The 19,994-nt window shown below is 36.3% G+C and overlaps 1 protein-coding gene across 1 annotated transcript in view; it reads right to left on the reverse strand.

The window, feature by feature from the left end:
- The window catches only part of CAPRIN1 (cell cycle associated protein 1), a 43,080-nt gene that overhangs the window by 3,116 nt on the left and 19,970 nt on the right, over window positions 1-19,994 (reverse strand). The window contains exons 5-18 of the mRNA XM_012649608.1: window positions 18,227-18,465; window positions 18,056-18,138; window positions 15,321-15,458; window positions 13,290-13,342; window positions 13,126-13,212; window positions 10,355-10,510; window positions 10,161-10,269; window positions 8,048-8,109; window positions 7,375-7,485; window positions 7,049-7,198; window positions 5,689-5,839; window positions 1,399-1,593; window positions 766-866; window positions 286-349 (exon numbers count right to left, since the gene is read on the reverse strand). Coding sequence (XP_012505062.1) covers window positions 286-349; window positions 766-866; window positions 1,399-1,593; window positions 5,689-5,839; window positions 7,049-7,198; window positions 7,375-7,485; window positions 8,048-8,109; window positions 10,161-10,269; window positions 10,355-10,510; window positions 13,126-13,212; window positions 13,290-13,342; window positions 15,321-15,458; window positions 18,056-18,138; window positions 18,227-18,465 — 1,699 coding nt within the window. The remainder of the gene's footprint in view (window positions 1-285; window positions 350-765; window positions 867-1,398; window positions 1,594-5,688; window positions 5,840-7,048; window positions 7,199-7,374; window positions 7,486-8,047; window positions 8,110-10,160; window positions 10,270-10,354; window positions 10,511-13,125; window positions 13,213-13,289; window positions 13,343-15,320; window positions 15,459-18,055; window positions 18,139-18,226; window positions 18,466-19,994) is intronic.

Genomic DNA, 19,994 nt, shown 5'->3' on the forward strand with positions numbered 1-19,994 from the left:
ACCTGAAAAATAATTTCCAGTTGGAAAAACACTTTTTCTGAGGAAGAGAAAATGTTCTAGTTTTCAAGACAGTTTATATAGTAACAGGGAAAGTCATTCAAAAATTAAAATTTGGGTTCAAGATTAAGTTTTAGAAACAGAGCATTTCATTTAATCCCTAGCAACAAGTCTGGAAAGGATAACTGTATTCCTAACATGTAACCTACATGCAGACTACGAACAGCTCTTCCAAGGCCAGAACAGAAGCTCCACTTGGGAGCTAGGATCACCACCACAAAATATTACCTCGTGGGGCTCCCCGTGGTCCACTCTGCCCAGAGCCTCTCTTGAAATTCTGCTGATATCCATCCTAAAAGACAAGCTAGTTAGTATTTAAAAGAAGCGTAATTTTCTTTAAAATGCTTACCATCTGTATCTCTATTCTTATAGTCTAATACTCAGAATACAGAATTCTTCCTCAATCTTTTAGACATTTCAGTATATCACCACTAAACATTATTCTGTAATTGTTACACTACTGTTATTCTCAAGAATTCAATGAAATATAATTCTCTGCTTTTGGAAATCATTGTTTTTAATAGACTTTATTAAAGAAGTACCCACATTGAGTGCAAAGAAAAGTCATCATTTTCTATAACAAATTATCTTAGGCACCACAAAATTAGCCCCAAATTACTTAGTTACTGAGGTCCATCAAGCAACTACATTGTCCCTTTCACTGGTGTATTTAGGTCAGGTTTTATATTTTAAAACTACTTTACCTACCCGCTGATAGCCAGAGTAGTCCCGGGGAGCACTGAACTGAGACTGTGTATAACCACTGTTTGGAGTGTTAGAGAATGAAGGACGGTAACCATCATATCCTCCTAAAATTTAGGACAAGAAAATAAATAACTTTCTCATCTTCACAAGAAATTTTTACTTTCTCATTAATGATGAAGGGAACAACTGAAAAACTATAAGCTATCCTAGTTATTCAAGGTAATTTCCTATCCTAATCCAATATGTTTATAAATTTCCATAAGTATCAGCTGCCTTAGAAGATGAAATTTTCATCCATCTATGCGAGTATATGTGCACACACAAATACATACACACATACAAAAATAAAAAACAATCTCCATAAGGTCTGGTAACGTGTAAAAACTAATTATCCCCCAGAAGACAGCAGTGAACATTAATTTGACAAAAACAAATGAATAAAAATTCCCAAATTTGTCATTTAATTAACTGTACCAAAATATACTTAAAATGTTTAAATTGGACATTAAGAGGCTACTGGAGAGATACACTTTTCCCCAAAATCTTTTATTTCTATATATTCTACAAATCAGTAAAGAAGTGGCAATATTAACAGTAAAAGGATAACGACGTTGGAACTCGTTTTTTTTTTAATACCTCTGAATCCATTGGCAGGGCCCCGATATCCATTCATCAAGCCTCTAGCACCACGGGAGCCGCCACGAGATACACCACGACTATTGTAGTATGGCTGACTGCTACGTGGAAATCCAGTGTTCTGCTGAGGAGGCTGCTGGTGGTTACCAGTCACTTGATGGGACTGGTCCTGGGAACCATGGTAAGTGCCAACCACTATAATAAAAAGAAAAAAAAAGTATATATACACTCATATGTACACATATGCACACATACATACACAGCAGTTTATTACCATTTGTTCTCCCGCATACTTTCTGGTTTAAGAAGTGTCTTACAGTCTCCTCAAAGTTTAATTCTGACTTTGAATAAATTTACATATTAATAATAGGGAAAAACTACACATTAATGAAGTATCTGTCTTTCTCCTACCCATAGATAAGCTAATGAAAGTAAAATTCTCCAACCATAATTACAAACCACAGGGCACACAATTTCAAGCAGGGTACACAACTCCATCCTTCCAAATTTTTGAAAGGCTATACTATCTTCTGAAAACCATGGACCTTTTAACACAAGAGACCCACGATAATTGAAAAGATTTACACTTAGTAAAATTACCATTTTGGGCCATTTAATTACTTCTTTTCATTATGAAGCCATAGTGGTCAAAGTTTTCTTATTCTCTGAAATTTCACTTGGTACTTAGTGAAACATAAAACACCATGCTCTGTCATAGCTAAGCAGCTATATAGTGGACTATGCCATCAATTACACAGTTAAATCAGCACAGGCCTTCAACTTAAGCCCTTAATGCCTGATCCCATTTTAAAGTTTTTAAAATGGCAAGTATAGCCAATTTAAAAGACAATCACATGGTGCATACATTGGCACTCGACCCACTTGAAGGTAACATTCTAGAAGGCTCACACTACCTTGCACACACACAAACCCCTTCCATAATGGGGAGAGTACTAGAACCGAAAAACTTTCAAAAATTAAATACTGAGGTATATTTCTGGTATTACCCCAATGTTTATATTTCACAAGGGAGGAAAAACAGAATGCTAAAAGTACCTTTGGGAGGTGAGGAAGATAACAGAACAAAGGCAGGCCCATACCCCAGGAACAATGGTCGGGAACCACTAGCCAGCCCAAATCTCCCACTTGTGGGGCTGGGAGAAAACAGGTTGTGTCACTCTTGAAAATCTTTACCTGATCTATTTTACATCCTCAAGAAACTCCAAATGCATTATTAGTTCTTAGAATGCTATTTTGTGATGAAAAGGCTAGAGAATGCCTAGGAAGAGAAGGGGGTCATGACTCCTTTCGAACTATTTACAACAACTACTTATAACTAACTAACTACTTATATTATTCAGTGTGATCTTTCCACATAGACTGCCTTTTACTATATTCCCAAAATTTAAAATTACAAGCAAATAAAGCATATATAACATTTTCTATCTAAAAAGATCCATTCACATGCATTCTACTGAAAGTAGCCAAAACAACTGAATTTTAAAATCATTATTTTTCTTCTAGAATAACTTTTTATCAATAAGAATTTTTAAAATCTTAGTCAAATCTCACCTCAAGAAACTCACAGTAGAACTAAAGTGTGATCTTTATTTTAAAATACCCAAATTTCTATTTAAGTTTTTGTAAAGTATAAACTTAACAATCCATAAAAAAAGCCAAAGATCCTTCTGTCATGTTACTCCTGATTAAAAACTAACTCAAATTAAAATAAAAGTCTGAAATGATGAGACAGATGTGTTCAATAAATATCAGAGTCCCAAAACATGCCAGGCACTGTCCTAGACACAAGGAACATATCCATTATCAACATATAGTCCTTGCCTCTACAGAAGCTTTATTCTAATGTGGGAGATGATAAGTGAATAAAATACACACAAGTAAAAAGAAAGTAAGATAAATCAGGCACCAAATGAGCTATATGTGGAAAAGGTGATAAAGGGAGGTCTCTATGAGGTGATAGTTGAGCACAGATCCGAAACAAGTGAAAAGAAGCAAGCAATGTAGGAGAAATAAGCTTAAGAGATCTATTGCTCAACATAATGACCACAATTAATAACAATGTATTTACATTATTAAAAATCACTAAGAGCAGATTTTAAGCATTCTCATCACAAAAAATGATAATAAATATGTAAGATAATGCTTATTCTGGCTAATTATGCTGATTAGCTCAATTTAGCCATTCCACAATGTATTCGTATTTCAAACCATGTTGTACCCGACAGACATATACAATTTTTGTATAGATTTTTTTTTAAAGAATAGAAGCAATCCACACAAATATCAGTGGAAGAAAGTTTCAGGCAAAAAGGAAAGAAAGTATAAAGGTCCTGCGAATAGAATTTGCTGTTTGTGACTGGTGTGGGAGCGTAAGGAAGAAAATGGTAGGATACAGAACAGGATAAAGGCAGGGGCCAAATCACATAGGATCTTAAAAAACTAAGTAAGCACTTTAGATTTCTTTTCTAAATGTAATGGGAAGCCACTGGAAAGTTCTGAATAGGAGAAATATCTCATTTACATTTTTTAATGATCACTCTGGTTATTGTATGGAGAACAGAATCAAAGGAGACAGGTTAAGGTCCAAACATGAAACAATAGTCCAAACATGAAACAATGCCTGCCTAGATTAGAGCAGTAGTGAAGCTGTTTAAAAAGGAAAAGTGTCTTACCCAAAGACAGGTCTGGCAAAAAAATTTTTTAATAAAAAAGAAAATACATAAAAAAGCAAGGTGTATGGGCCAATTTTGTTTTTTAATTGAAAATATCTATACATGTTATAAAGTTAATTTTTATAATTAACATATATTTTGAAATGGTGACAAAAAGTTATCTAGCTCAAGGGCCTCACAATTAGGACAGTCAAGTAGAATACAAAGCAAGACAGTTTCAAAACGAATGGCACAAAGGGTAAAACTGACCAAGTCAAAAGACATATAATAATTATTTTTAATTTCACCACACCATCTGAAAACAGTGGCAAAAAAGTTTATCAGCACAATGCCTAAAGATTCCAAATATACCTGTTCCACAATCAACTTATGAGTACATAACAATGAAGTAGTTAAAGAAGCCTGAGAGCAAAAAGTCCAGTGTAATCATTCAGAAGCTAAAGCACAGCATGACTGACAAATATCTATCAGATTATGGCTGATTCAACCTTCATAAGATTAGTGATACTGAATACTACAGGATATATAAGAATTTACTACCCCTAAAAAACCTATAATGTTGATCGAGGTCTATCAAGAAATTGAATAATCAGAAAATTACACATTTTTAAAAAAACCAGTCTGATAAAGTATTAACTCCTGTGATTTTAGCAGGATTTGCTAGTTTATTGGAGGATTCCAATTAAATTCCTAGGAATTAGGCCAGGGGTGGTGGCTCACACCTGTAATCCTAGCACTCTGGGAGGCCGAGGCAGGTGGATCGCTCAAGGTCAGGAGTTCGAGACCAGCCTGAGCAAGGGTGAGACCCCGTCTCTACTAAAAATAGAAAGAAATTGGCCAAACAACTAAAAATAGAAAAAATTATCCAGGCATGGTGGCACGTGCCTGTAGTCCCAGCTACCTGGGAGGCTGAGGCAGGAGGATCGCTTGAGCCCAGGAGTTTGAGGTTGCTGTGAGCTAGGTTGATGCCATGGCACTCTAGACCAGGCAAGAGAGTGAGACTCTGTCTCAAACAAACAAACAAAAAAATTCCTAGGAATTAAACAACCAAAGACCTAAAAAAGACATTTGATGTCTTACAAATTTGAGAAATCTAAAATATCTCTACCTACATCATTATTGTGACAGGTAAAGTAACTGGCCAAATTATGACCTTACCTGCCAAAATGGATTTTGTTTCAACACAATCCACCAAATGCAGCCACTGTAAGACTTTGGTGTAAGTTTTACTAATGAGCATAATACAAACCATGCCAATTCCCAATTCCTTCTTAACTTTCTGTAACTGACTTGATGCCAGGTATCATGCTACCGGGATTAAATAAATTAGCAATTACAACTTTATCATAATTCAGTTAAGTTTAATTCCAGTAAAATTACATACTGAAACAAGGATAATATGAAAGCTCAATGATCAAACGAAAATAGGTATTAAGGCCTCCAAAAATTGCACATAATCCATATACGAGGATGGAAAAATTCATGTTCTACTAAAACAAAAACGCCTAGACACTGCCACTCTGAAGTCTGAACTATCCTAGCACTGTCAGTAACTGTGCTGGAAGGAAGGTCAATGAAGTAACACTGGTTTTCCTACCTGTTTGAAGCTGTTCTTGCTGAAGCTCTGTTTGTTCTACTTGGTGAGGCTGACTAGAAAAGCTCTGGTTGTAACTGGCCTGGTACTGATTCTGCTGTTTTAAGGTTTCTGGTTCATTAACAGGAGGAACCGGGGCATTCATATTGAACACCTGTAAGTGAATAAAGTAAATGATTACTTCATCCTGTTACTCCCTGCTTTTAACATGGCAGCTCTCAATGCTGGTTTTACCTCAAACGAAAAGACACCACAGACGCTCAAACAGAAACACCACACACACACAAAAATCCTTCAAAGTACCTCTCATGTGGGGAAGGACAGCGTACAGCATTTAAAAGGGAGTATAAGGACATACTGTGAAATGGAAGTGAGGATTAAAAAATCTAAAAGGACATGCAATCAGAAGCCTTGGGAATGCTTTTACATATGAGAAATCTTTTTAAAAGATGAGCTCCTAATATAATATCACATAAATTTATTCTATAAACCTTAACTTTGAGTTGAATACTTAATTCATTTATTTTAATTTTATTGATATTTTAATCAAAAGTTAATATTTTTAGTTAACCTTATGAACTTCCCTCTGAGCACTGATTTAGCTGTGTCCCACAGATGACAGTATTTACATTATCATTTCTCCAGCTTAAAGATGTTTGCTGAAGAACCAGAGTGAAGTATAACATCTGAAATCTATTTTTAAATATTTCAATAAAATAGAAGATTAAAGAAATAGGGCAAAATGCCAACAACTATTAAATCTAGGTAACGATTACATGGATGTTATATTAGTCTACTTTTCTGTATGTTTAAAATTTGTTACATCAGGCTGGGTGCGGTGGCTCATGCCTGTAATTCTAGCACTTTGGGAGGCCGAGGTGGGAGGACTGCTGAAGCTCGAGTTCAAAAACAGCCTTAGGCAAGAGCAAGACCCTGTCTCTACAAAAAATAGAAAAATTAGCCAGGCATGGTGGTGTGTGCCTGTATTCCCAGCTACTGGGGAGAATGAGACAGGAGGATTGCTTAAGCCCAGGAGTTGGAGGCTACAGTGAGTTATGATGATGCCACTGCACTCCAGCCTGACAGAGCAAGACCCTATCCCAAAAAAAAGATAATAAATTAAATTAAATTTTATTAAATCAAAAGGGTAAAACTGCAAGACAAGAAAATGCAAGTACATAACTCATAAAGCTCAAATTTATCTCTGGGAACTGGAATAATCAGAGTTTATGTTCAATTAAATATACTCTATGCTTAAGGTAGACGCAGACTCAAGCAAAGTTAAATAGACTTTTTGTTGAGAATTAGGCATGATTAATAGTACACACTAGGCACTTAAAGCTACCTGAGTTAATGTGCTTACCGTTTGCATGGATTGGAATGGAGCAGCATTTACATTGATTCCACTGCTATGTAACGGTTTGCTTGTCCCAGCCTGGAACACCTGGGGCTGAGAAGCAGCAGGAAGGGATGATGATGCTGTTGTCTGGTCTGTATTTAAAGAAATTGTTGCCTAAAACAAAGTGAATAGATGTACTTTAGTGGCAAACTAAATTCAAACTTAAGTATATTAACAAACTCAATCATTTCATGAAAGCAAAATAGGTGCAAAAAGAAAAGTCACTATATTAATGGTAATGTACCTCTTCCCAATTCATTACGCTTATATGGCCTTGTATAAGTACTTGCCTGAATCTGATCAATTGGTTCCTTTTGTGGTCGTTGCTCTGTAGCATGAGAAGGCTGGTACAAAGGCTGAGATGCTGTGTACCCCTCGCTTGTGGATGAAACCAAAGGAACCTGGACAGAAGTAAAGAAGTCAAAGCTTCTTTCTGCTTACAAAATTGTTAAAAAATAAACCAACACCAATAGAGACAGGGCTAAGAAATAGATATCTCCATTAAAGAAGGTAGAAATTAATATTACCTTCTCTCTGAATTTGCAGACTATAAAACCTAACAATTACAAAAAAAACATGTATTTTTAAAGCTCAAAGTTAAATAAACCCTAGTCCAGTTATAAAGTCCCCCACAAGTGCTTCTAAGATAACAAAATCTGCACTACATTTTAGAATTATGATGTCTAAAACATATCTTCTGAAATTCTACTCATTCTAAATAAAAAAGCTTCCTTCACTATAATAAACTATAATTACAAGAATTTAAAAAATTTTCAAGTCATCAAAGGAAAAATAAATATAAACATGGAAATACAGGCTGACAGTTATCCACATCAATGAATTTGTAACAGCAGACATCGACAACCGATCAAACTCACATCTGATTTTCATAAGTTAACCAGGAAAGAAATCTCTAAGAACTGATTAAAACCAAACCTGAAAAAATATTTTTATCACTCTTACCTGTGTAGCTTCTGGTTGTACAGGAACTTGATTAGGTTGAGCAAGTCTAGATTCAGAATGAACTGCAAAATTGATCAAAAAATTGTTATACAAAATCGAGTTTCTTAAGAGATGTCTAAATAACCTTTTATTTGGCTGCTAAAGCTAAATTTCTATAGCCAAATCATAAATGTTTTAGCAATCATGAAAATAAACTGGGAAGGACAGGTAAGATTTTAGCTTTCAGGTGAGCATTTTGGTTTACTAATAGTGATTATTAGTTTACTCTCACAATTGCTTTTATTTTGTATTTTGCAAGAGTAAGGTAAGATGTTAGTGAGAATGTACTAACAAAGATAAAAATCAGTGTCGGGATTCTCCATGACAAAGAGCTTTTTAAAGCAGTTCCATAAAATACTACTACTCATAGACAATATTCAGTTAATATTTTAACATTACACATTTTTTTTTTTTTTTTCTTTTGAGACAAAGTCTCACTCTGTTGCCCAGGCTAGAGTGCCGTGGTGTCAGCCTAGCTCACAGCAACCTCAGACTCCTGGGCTCAAGCAACCCTCCCACCTCAGCCTCCTGAGTAGCTGGGACTATAGGCATGTGCCACCATGCCCGGCTAATTTTTTCTATATATATTTTTAGCTGTCCAACTAATTTCTTTCTATTTTTGGTAGAGATGGGGTCTCGCTCTTGCTCAGGCTGGTCTCGAACTCCTGAGCTCAAACGATCCACCCGCCTCGGCCTCCCAGAATGCTAGGATTACAGGCAGGAGCCACCGTGCCTGGCCACAAACTTTTAATATAATTTCAAATGTTTCCACATGGGAAAAAATTAAAAATATATACTTTATAAAAGCCTATATTCAATTCAGTGTGCATCTTACTGACAATTCCCATCACTCTCCCACCTCCCTCCCCAGTCATGGTTAAGTAGATAACAAAAGTACATAATCATTGGTTAGTCATTTACAAATCATCCATTCTCACTGCAGTGTCTAATGGACTCGGCATTACCTGAATATCTAAATAGCCTTACAGGTTATGTCAGTGTTACGTGTGCTGATTTTCACACAATTTACCAGCTGAGAAAACCACATATTTTCTGCTCTGATAGAGCTCAGAAAATGAACACCAAAAACTGATTGCTCTCTAGTAGGCTTAACTTTTGATCTGTTTTCCAATTTTTGGTGGAAATGTGACAAAGACATGAGTTCCCTTTACTTTAGAAAAATCCTAAGTATCTTACCAAATTAACCATGACATTAAACACTTTTACTCAGCAACTTCTTTTATGATATTTCAGATTATGCAACATTAAATGTTACTTTACACAGTTCTACTTTTGTACTACTAACATTGACATATTATGGAAAAAAACCAAGAAGACTGAAGATCATTACTAGTCCTGGAGAAAAGTTCCACTTAACCCAATGCAGAGCACCAACACTATTTAGTGCTACTACTTCAAATAATGGTCCACATCCAGTAAGACCCTGAAACTGCAACTGTCTTGTGGTTTATCTCTTCCCCTTTCCTCTTAAGCATTTCCTTACTTCATTGCTGTGTCTCATTTTTATTTAGGTAATAAAATGTTCAGAAATTCGCCTAAAAAGCTACAAGCATCCAGAGAAAGACAGCTGTTATTTTTATTCCTACATTAATTCTGAAATTTAAAAAGCCAGGCACATTTTCACTCACATAAATTACAAAAACAGGCAAAACTGGTCTATAGTGTTACAAGTAAGGAAGTGGTGAGCATGGAATTAGGGGAGAGGGTAACTAGTGATTGCAAGGGAACATAAGATAGGTTTCTGGAGTGCTGGTAACGTTTCATTTCTTGATCTGGGTACTGATTGTGTTCAGTTTTTGAAAACTCACCCTTGCTTGCATTTTTCTGTGTGTCTATATGTCAATGAAAAGTTAAGAAATAAACAACTATGGAACTACAATTATAATTCGAATTATAGAAGCAACAATAACATTCCTTATCAAATTAAAAGACCTAAGAGTCAAAAAGTTAAGCAGTCATTAAAATGAAAAAAATTAATTTTCACAAAGTTTATAAAAACTGAAAGCACTGGCCTTATACTTTACCTCTCACATAAAAATGTACCATTACTAACCTGGAGGGCAAACCAGCTGGGGCATGTCCATGTTTTGTGTTGGATTCATAGGTTGTGCAGATACGATGGCAGGATCAAGTGTCTGGTTTTCAAAATCCAGCATTGAATCCTACAAATTAGGATATAATGGAATTAAATCAAATAATGTAAACACTTAAACCTTCTGTTATACTGTTTGACTAAAATGCACATACCTGTATGAAATTATAGGGCCCCTGCATTTGTGCCATAAGGTCTTGTACTCGCTGTCTTCTCACAAGGGGATCTGCTTGAGCCACTGGAGTCAAAGAGTGAGGCTCTGGTACTGAAGGGGATGCAGCTTGAGTCTGCTGCTGGAGTGAATTTACCACCTAAAGTGGGAGAAGGGGAAAGGGAATGGGACGGTATAAGAGCTCCTTTCATTATGGCAAGCCATCCATACCATAAACAGAATAGGCTTTAATGTAGCTACCCAAATGGACCACAAATATGCCAAATTTAACATTCTGATCAATGTCATCACTTCTCAGTGTTTTCAATTCCATAGGATCACTGTGTAGCACTTCAGATTTACTATGTAAACTGCTTTCAAAGAACGATTACCCGCGTTTACTTCCTAAAATAATGTATTTTGCTTAAACTGTTATGCCTTCTATGGCAACTGGATCTATATATCCATATCAAAAATATATCTATCTCAGTACCTGGTATATATAGTCAACACTCGAGAAGTGTTAGCTATTATCATCATCAAGATTTGGGTTTCTTCAATTCCATTTTCTCTGCCAACGCCCTAGGATCAAAAGCTCTATCACCTCATCCAAACTACTACAAAAGCCAAAACTCACTCTCTTAGTCTTTTCCCAGCTCTAATAATTTCCCCTGATTATTGTTCTTAATGATTCCCTGCTCTGGTAGGAAATCCCCGCTAATTTTTATTAGATCAAATTTATATTCCAGGCCAGGGCAGTGGTTCATGCCTGTAATCCTAGCACTTTAGGAAGCCAAGGCATAAGAATCTCCTGAGGCCAGGAGTTAGGGACCAACCTAAGCAAGAGAGAGAGCCTGTCTCTACAAAAAATAGAAAAATTAGCCAGGTGTGGTGGCATACACCTGTAAGTCCCAGCTACTCAGGAGGCTGAGGCAGAGGATCACTGGAGCCCAGGAGTTTGAGGTTGCAGTGAACTATGATGACGCCACTGCACTCTAGCCCCAGTGACAGAGCAAGACCCTGTCTCAAAAAAAAAAATATATATATATATATTTTTTTTTCCCTGTCTGGCTTTTAAAACTGGGCAAGTCATACGTATGTTGAGCCTAGGCAAATCAAAACTTTATTTCCTTTATAAACAACACTGAGACAAAAATTGCTACCTAAATCATTATCATGAAACCCAATGGATCTGGCTACTACTGACTTTGGGATGCTCCAAAAATTCCGTAATCCCATGTAGATAGCTTTTAAAAGGCCCACCTACTGGATAGATACTAAGAACAAACCATACTGGCACAGTGCTAAGTACAGTAACATGTTCTTCTCTCAAATAAAGGGTAAACCATACTTAACAACAAAGGACTATCTGTTACTTCCCAACCTTTTCCTACTATGCTAATACATACCTTTCATTCCAATGTTTAATAAAACAAATAAGCTAATAGTTCATTTCTACTTCTACATCCAGGCTAATACATACCGAATATGTGGCTCCGCTAAAAAAATACACCCAATCTACTTATAGTCAAATCTCAACAGGTTTGTACACCTTGTATACACACTTGACCCTTGAACAACATGGGTTTGAACTGCACAGGTTCACTTACACGAGGATTTTTTTCCAACCAGTATTCCAGAATGTGAAACACAAGTATATACACAGGTTCCACAGGAACTTGAGCATGCGTGGATTTGGGTATGTGTGGGAGTGGGGCTGGCAGTGTGTCCTGGAACCAATCCTCCATATATACTGAAGGATGATTATAAATCACCATTCCATAGATCTTTTTGTTCAATTTTTCTTTTAACCCTCCTGCAACATTTCTGAACTGCATTCCTTAATTCAGGAAATACACACTATTTTCTTGGGGTTTCATAGGACAGTATTTTCATCCCAACTAATTACCTTTCTAGGGTATGCCCAATTCCTTACTAAACCTATCAACAGTGCATTTAAGCATTTCCAAAGAGAGCTGAAGGTACTGGCACAATTACGACACTTTGAAGAATGGTGCCAATAAAAGAAAAACAATATTAAAGAGAAAAGCATGTTATCCTAAGCTTAAAGCTATTTGTCCACATTTTGGAGGTATAAAGGAAGACACCTAAACGAGGATGAAAGGAAAGGCTAGAACAATTGGTAAGACTTTTTGACTATATCTTACAGATAACAAGGTACCACTGAAGCAGTTCAAGTACAAATAACTTAATCAAAGCCAACTTTTCCAGTAATTAACTTATGACAATGAATACTATGGTCTGGGGCAAAGAGGAAAAATATTAAGGTAGTCACTGAACTAGAGATGAGACCCTGAAAAAAGGGCATAATATCAGTTGAGAAACATCAAGAAACACTAGAGAAAGTCTACAGCCTTCCACTGGTTTATTTGGTAACCAAATAGCATTAGAGTGAAGAAGTCCAAGATAACCTAGCACACTTCCTACAATGTAGGTTTTTTCTGAAGGCTATCAGTGTGAGAGCCTAGATTTTTACAGAGCAATCTAATGTCAGTAAGAGATAAATCATGTACTTTAATAGATTAACCCACAGATAACTTTGTATAATTTTTATAATTGGATCAGCAAAGCAATGATTCTATTAAAAACATCCACAGGGATAAACAATTTCTTTAGATGTAATGAGTAATGAATTTATTATCATAATTGTACTAATAATGCAGAAGACTAAAAATCCTAATTTTTTCCTCAGGAGAAATAAATATTACTTATTAAAGACAAAGACATAAATCTTGCAATACAGAGAACTCTTACCTCAACTGTTTCAACTGTCCACTCATCTACCTGCTCCTTTTCACCACTGCTGAACTGTGTTTCTGCCATAAATTGTCTATTTACATACTGCAAAGCAAAGTAAATGTTTGAGACATCTGTTTGAAAGGCAGAAAAATTAAGGTAGCATTAAATAAAAATCATACCTCTGTTGATTCAACTTCACTTTGTTCAGTATATTCTTCTGTTGGCTCAGGTTCTAAAAGGTTAAAAATGAAGCAAAGCAGAGGAATTTTAGGTCAGTGAAACTACTTTGTATGATACCATAAGGATGGATACATGTCAAACCCATAGAATGTATAAAGCTAAGAGTTAAGCCCTAATGTAAACTACAAACTTTGGGTGATAATGACATGTTGGTGTACGTCCATCTGTTAACAAATATTCAATTTTGCTGTGAACCTGAAACTGCTCTAAATAGTAAAGTCTATTTTTTTAAAAAATGCAAAAAATGTAAGAAATCTTTTTTAAAGTTAACAATACAACACAAATGTCAAATAAGGCTGGACATGGTGGCTTGTGCCTGCAAGCCTAGCACTTTGAGAGGCCCAGGCGGGAGAATCACCTGAGCCCAGGAGTTAAGCCCTGAGCCCAGCATGAGCAAGAGCAAGAATCCTGTCTCTACAAAAAATAGAAAAATCAACCAGGCGTGGTGGCACGTTGCCTGTAGTCCCCACTCCTGGGAAGGCTGAGGCAGGAGGATCACTGGAGCCCAGGAGTTTGAGGTCGCAGTGAGCTATGACACTGCTGCACTCTAGCCAAGGCAACAGAACAAGACCCTGTCTCCAAAACAATATCAACAAAAATGCCAAATAAGTAAATAGTTCACCATCCTATAATCTAAATTTATTTAGTTATTTAACAGTAAGCTCCTATATTTTATCATTCTTACAGTAATATCCTTAGGAACTTTACCATTTATTCCAGAATAAATTACTTTAGTTTCAACAGTAGTTATTCTAGATCAGGTGTAATGCAAATAAAGAGCTATTATATTAAAATGTTACTCTCTGGCAGGGCGTGGTGGCTCACGCCTGTAATCCTAGCACTCTGGGAGGCTGAGGCGGGAGGGTCACTCAAGGTCAGGAGCTCAAGACCAGCCTGAGCAAGAGTGGGACCCCGTCTTTACTAAAAATAGAAACAAATTAGCTAGACAACTAAAAATATATAGAAAAATTAGTCGGGCATGGTAGCGCATGCCTATAGTGCCAGCTACTCAGGAGGCTGAGGCAGGAGGATTGCTTGAGCCCAGGAGTTTGAGGCTGCTGTGAGCTAGCCTGATGCCATGGCACTCTAGCCTGGGCAACAGAGCAAGACTCTGTCTGAAAAAAAAAAAAACCAAACAGGTTACTCTCTGTTTTAATTTACTTGGTAAAGTGGTAAAGGGTAGGGGGGAGGAGACTGCTTTATGTTGATCTCCAACTATAAATTTCACCAGTGTGGAACATTCTCTTCCAATTTCAACCTATTAACACTTGTAAAGTGCTTACTATGTGCCAGGTACTATATATTCACTGACTACTTTCTTCTAAATGGGGAACCTGAGGTTGAATCCAGGCAGTGTGATTCTAGAATCCATGATTTTTAGCCCTTACAAAATTTATGCTCCAATAATGTTTCTAACTGTACTTGGAATTTTACTCATCAACTTAAAAGTTATCATAAAAGTTACTTAAAATGTCTAGCTACATATAAATAGTGTTGTGCTAGGTGTTAAAATTAGTTAGAAAAGCCCCTTTGCCATTGAGGAATTTATAGTTCAAGATAATACAGTTAGAATCTCCCCATAATTTAAAAAAAAAAACAAAAAAACAATTCATACTATTTAACTCATACACTGGCATGGTAAATAGCAGTAAATCTGGGTATGCCAGACAAAAATCTATTTGAAAATCCTCAACAGTTGGCCCTCACACATACTGCTACCCAGCAATACTGTCACAAATAACTACAAGTTTATAATAGTAATCAAAACCAATAAGACAAATGACTGATACTGATTATTTCTCGGAATTACTCTTGATGTGCTATGTCTTAACATTCTGTCAAGCTTAAAGTCTCTTTAAAAATCTTAGTGTACATATATAAGAACTAAGTAAGTATAGCACTGAAGCTTATAGCAAAATAAAGTAAAACCAGTACCCTAAACTAAAGCTCATATCCACCGAAGTACTCACCAGCTTCAGCTACCTGGTCTTCAGCTGTAGGTGCTGAGGCTGCCTCTTCTTCCTCACATAACCCATTCTGGTGGTTATGGGTGCTGTCAAAGTAGTTTGACTGAAAAACACGCTCGACAATTTCCTTTAGAGCTTTATCTAAAAAAGAATATAAACTATAACGTTAGAATTATCTGGAGACACCTGGGTTGAAAAAGATTCAATATTCTACAAAATAGTGTGGTTAAAAAAAAAAACTTCATCGACTGTTACTAAAACACACATTAAAAGATTAAATTTCACCAAGAACAGAAATGTATTACAGAATGACAGGGAACAAGAAGAACCCATTTACATCAAACTTTATGTATTTTAAGTAAATTAGGAAAAAAATCCAGATATTTAACATTTATTCAAAAAGTAATTATTGAACACCTACTATACGTTGGGCAATGTGCTAGGTACTGGGGATACAAAACAGTACATAAAAAGACACAGTATCTGCCCTCGTTAAGCTCACAGTCTAACAAAAGAGGTATCAAATACAAAAACGGTTAAATTACTACACACTGTACAGTGGATCAGACCTAGTCAGGGTGAGACCTGAGGTATGTGCTGTAAGGGCTAATATCTAGAAGATAGAAGAGGGAAGTGTTTCAAGGTAGAAGAAATAGCATTACAAAGTCTGTACAAAGAAAAGTGCCAAATGCAAGAAAAGGAAAGGATGCCACTATGGATGAAGTACAGGAAATTTAAAAAAAAAAAAAACAAAAAGCATAGGGAAAGATGGGATTGGAGAAACTGGTAAGAGCCAGACCACAAATGGCCTTGAAGTTAAGGCAAATGTATGTAAAATATAACTGAAATGAAAAGTAACACGGGATTTTAAAGAGGGAAAAAGGGGTGGATTCAGTTAAGTAACTGCATTCGACAAGAAGAGAAAGGCATACAAGATAAAAGTAGTAAATCAATTCAAAACATACTTAAAGACAAATAAAATCTGGTGCACTAGGATACATTAAAAAATGGAGGGCAGACGGAGAAGCGTATGAAGAATTACTGTTCTCAATTTCCTGGCCTGGTATAGTAGATGCATAGTAGAAACATTCCTTGATGGGTTACTGCACAGAAAAATAAAACTTCAAGAACCTTATTATATCAAAGTATTGTAAAATTAATCCTAATAAAACTATTACCAACAACTCTTTGAATAATGAACAGTTCACGTTTTTCCTTATTTCACTTCAGAGACTCCTGACTCAAAACTACTGATTTTCAAAAACTTATGGATGAAAACCAAATGCACATAAAAACACTAATTTGGGTACATTAGTACCTTTCCATTACCTATAAAGATGTTACGGTCCTAAGGGGGAACCCTAAGTGGGAAGTAGAAAATAACCCTCAAACAAACTATAAGCTTAGGTTTAACCCTTGTTACTCCTCAACAATGCTCATGAAAATGTCATCAAGCTTGATCTAAAACTTTTCTATTTTTATTGTTTTTTTTTTATTTCTGCACATTATGGGGGTACAAATGTTTAGGTTACGTTGCCCTTGCCCCCCCTTCCCCACCAGTGAGACAGTCAAGCGCGTCCATCCTCCAGATGGTGCCTATCACACTCATTATGTATGTATATACCCATCCCCTCCTCCCCCTTCCCTCTGCCCGACGCCTGATAAATGTTATTCCTATATGTGCACTTAGGTGTTGATCATAAAACTACTTTTTTAAGCTAACAAGCTTACACATACTTGTAGCAGAACTAAAAGAAGTTAAAAAGATTTTTTACAAAGAAATACAGAACACAATAAAAGTTAACAAACCAAGGAAGTATCTTTTTTTTTTTTTTACCTATTTTTTGTTGAAGAAATGAAAAGATATAAAAGGATTGGCACCTTACATTTGATTTCCTTAAAGCAAATATATTCATTTCCTTAAACCAAATATACTCTAAATTGTGCCAATTAACACTCACACGGTTTTGTTGATTAAAGCTTACAATCTAATTTTTCAACCAATACCTAAAAACAAGGTATAAATACAGACACTTTCACCTTAATATGTTCAAAAATATACTTCCCCAATTCAATCTTATAAATAGCAAAGACAAGAATCTATTTCCTGATTCACTACAGGATAAAAACCTAAAATTCCTAATTTACTGAGACAGTGAAACTTAAATATCCTTAAAAAAAAAATCGATAGTTGCATATTTGAGGATAAAAAGCTCACGTACGCAAAACCGGTCGCTGTATCCGCATTTTTAAAATACAGAAAAAAATGAATTAGCAAATTAGTAAATTAGCAAATTAGAAAAAATCTAAGAAAAACTAAAGAAAGACTAAGGCAGTGACCATTAGTACAAGGTATAAGATGCAATAAAAATATTCACAAAACTTTGGCCATATGAAAAACCAGTCCCTATCTAATATCAAAAAACTCAGGAAAGTTAATCTGGTGTTAATCTGTCCACCTTAAGCACAGTTAAATAATATACATAACCATATTAAGTTAGGACTACCATCTTTACAGATTTTTGGTTATTTATTGCTGATGTTTTGATTTACACACAACATATACAAGCACACTGACATGAAACAAAATATAATAAGAAAATACACCAAAAAGTAAACAGTGGGTGAATGTTATTTATTCACTTCTAAATTTTCTTCAATTAATATTACTCTTAAATAGGAAAAACTAATTTTTAAAGATTTTTAGTTACACAATCAAAATTATCAGTAATACTCACAAGTGGTTCCGCATACAGATTTTTCCTTCCCTTCCAGCAAGTCCCACAGGTGAATGGAGGCATGTTCATACTGCTCATTCAACCTTATAATAATAAATAGCTGATTAACTACCTTTCAGTTGTCAACTTAAAGCAGTATTTAGAAGTTTCCATTATCAAAGACTACTATACCTCAAGCTCATGTCCCGTTCAGGATCTACTAACTTGTAGAATTCATCCAACAAGGATAATTCTTCTTCAGACAGTATTGGCACTCCATTCAAACCTTGTTTCAGGTCAGTTCGTACTTCATCATCTCCCAATTTGTCCAAAACATATTGCAACTCAAGTACAGTTTTTAAACGTTTCTGTTCAGCTTCTTCTCTCATAAGCTGTTCCCGGCGTGCTGTCTTCTTTATTGTTTTCTGAATCTGCAAAAGAATATAAATAATATGACACCAAAATGAGTTTTACAGAACTCATTCAGTTCATTCCCTTTCAGGTCCAGCATAAATACAATATATTTCTCTCAATGAGTGAGAAGTGACCCCAATGCACAAAAGGATAATTCTCAACTTAAAATTTAATTTAAAACATGATCTGTTCTAAGCAGTTGTTAGAAATTCAGAACAGATCTTTCGGGTAGGTTGGACTTCTCCAAGAGGCAGCGGTTTGACTCCAGTGGGGAATTCGGGGGTCAGGCAGATAAATGGATGGTCCAAATCTGGAGCCAGCAGACGGACAGGCGGACAGAAGGCACTCAGACTACATGTAGTCCAATTGGCTCTACAAACGAGGGAAGTGTTAGATTTGGGGTTGTGAGGAAGGGGATTCAATGCCTGTGATGGCATGGGAGGGTGGATATTTTATCCACAGTGACTTCTCTAACGAAGCCTTTAGGCCTTCATCCATACACCTCCTTGTTAGGGAAAGCATACATTTGTTCCTATATGCCTCAAATTGGGCATTTTTCCTGACTTTGGTACGTACCACAGTCCACCAGTTTAGATTTTGGGGAAAGAGGGAGGTTTTTTGGCTTTGAAAACTCGCTTCTTTAGGAAGGCAGACTTAAAATGTGAGAACAAATAGGATAAATCTCTATGTACTGTTGTGGAAAGGCGTCCGAGAAAAATCTCCATCATAATAAAGGCACACTCCCACAGGCAGATAGCTATGTTTGTAGGTCCACAGAAAAAGTTTCGGAGGCCAGGTGCGGTGGCTCACATCTGTAATCCCAGCACTCTGAAAGGCTGAGGCGGGAAGATCGCGTGACGTCAGGAGTTCGAGACCAGCCTCACCAAGAGCGAGACCCTGTCTCTAATAAAAATAGAAAGAAATTAGGTGGACAACTAAAAACAGAAAAAATTAGCTGGGCATGGCAGCAAACGCTTGGAGTCCCAGCTACTCATAAGGCTGAAGCAGGAGGATCGCTTGAGCCCAGGAGTTTGAGGTTGCTGTGAGCTAGGCTGATGCCATGGCACTCTAGCCCAGGCAACAGAGGGAGATTGTCTCAAAACAAAAAAAGTTTTGGAAATCCACACATCAAAGTGTGTTAGCTAAAGAGACACAGTGGGATTGAGGCAAGTTGGTTCTGTATTATTTAAATCTTTGCTGGGATAATAAACTGTGATTAAAATTAAAAAAAAAAAACACAGATCTTTCCCTAGTACATATTAGGTTATTAAGTCTAAAACGTCCAATTTCCTTAAGTACTAAGTTTGACGGCTGATATCTCTGACATTTCACTTTGACAGTTCTTGTTTTATTTTTATTGTGAAGGTATATCCTCAGTCTTTCAAACATTTTGGCTTGTGATTATCTTTGAAATTTTTTTTGTGAAACCCTGGATAAGTCAAAAATTCATGCTGGGCTGGGCACGGTGGCTCACGCCTGTAATCCTAGCACTCTGGGAGGCCGAGGCGGGCGGATTGCTTGAGCTCAGGAGTTCGAAACCAGCCTG

Source organism: Propithecus coquereli, unplaced genomic scaffold (genome assembly GCF_000956105.1).
Source record: "Propithecus coquereli isolate 6110/MARCELLA unplaced genomic scaffold, Pcoq_1.0 Scaffold30, whole genome shotgun sequence".
Classification (NCBI taxonomy): domain Eukaryota; kingdom Metazoa; phylum Chordata; class Mammalia; order Primates; family Indriidae; genus Propithecus; species Propithecus coquereli.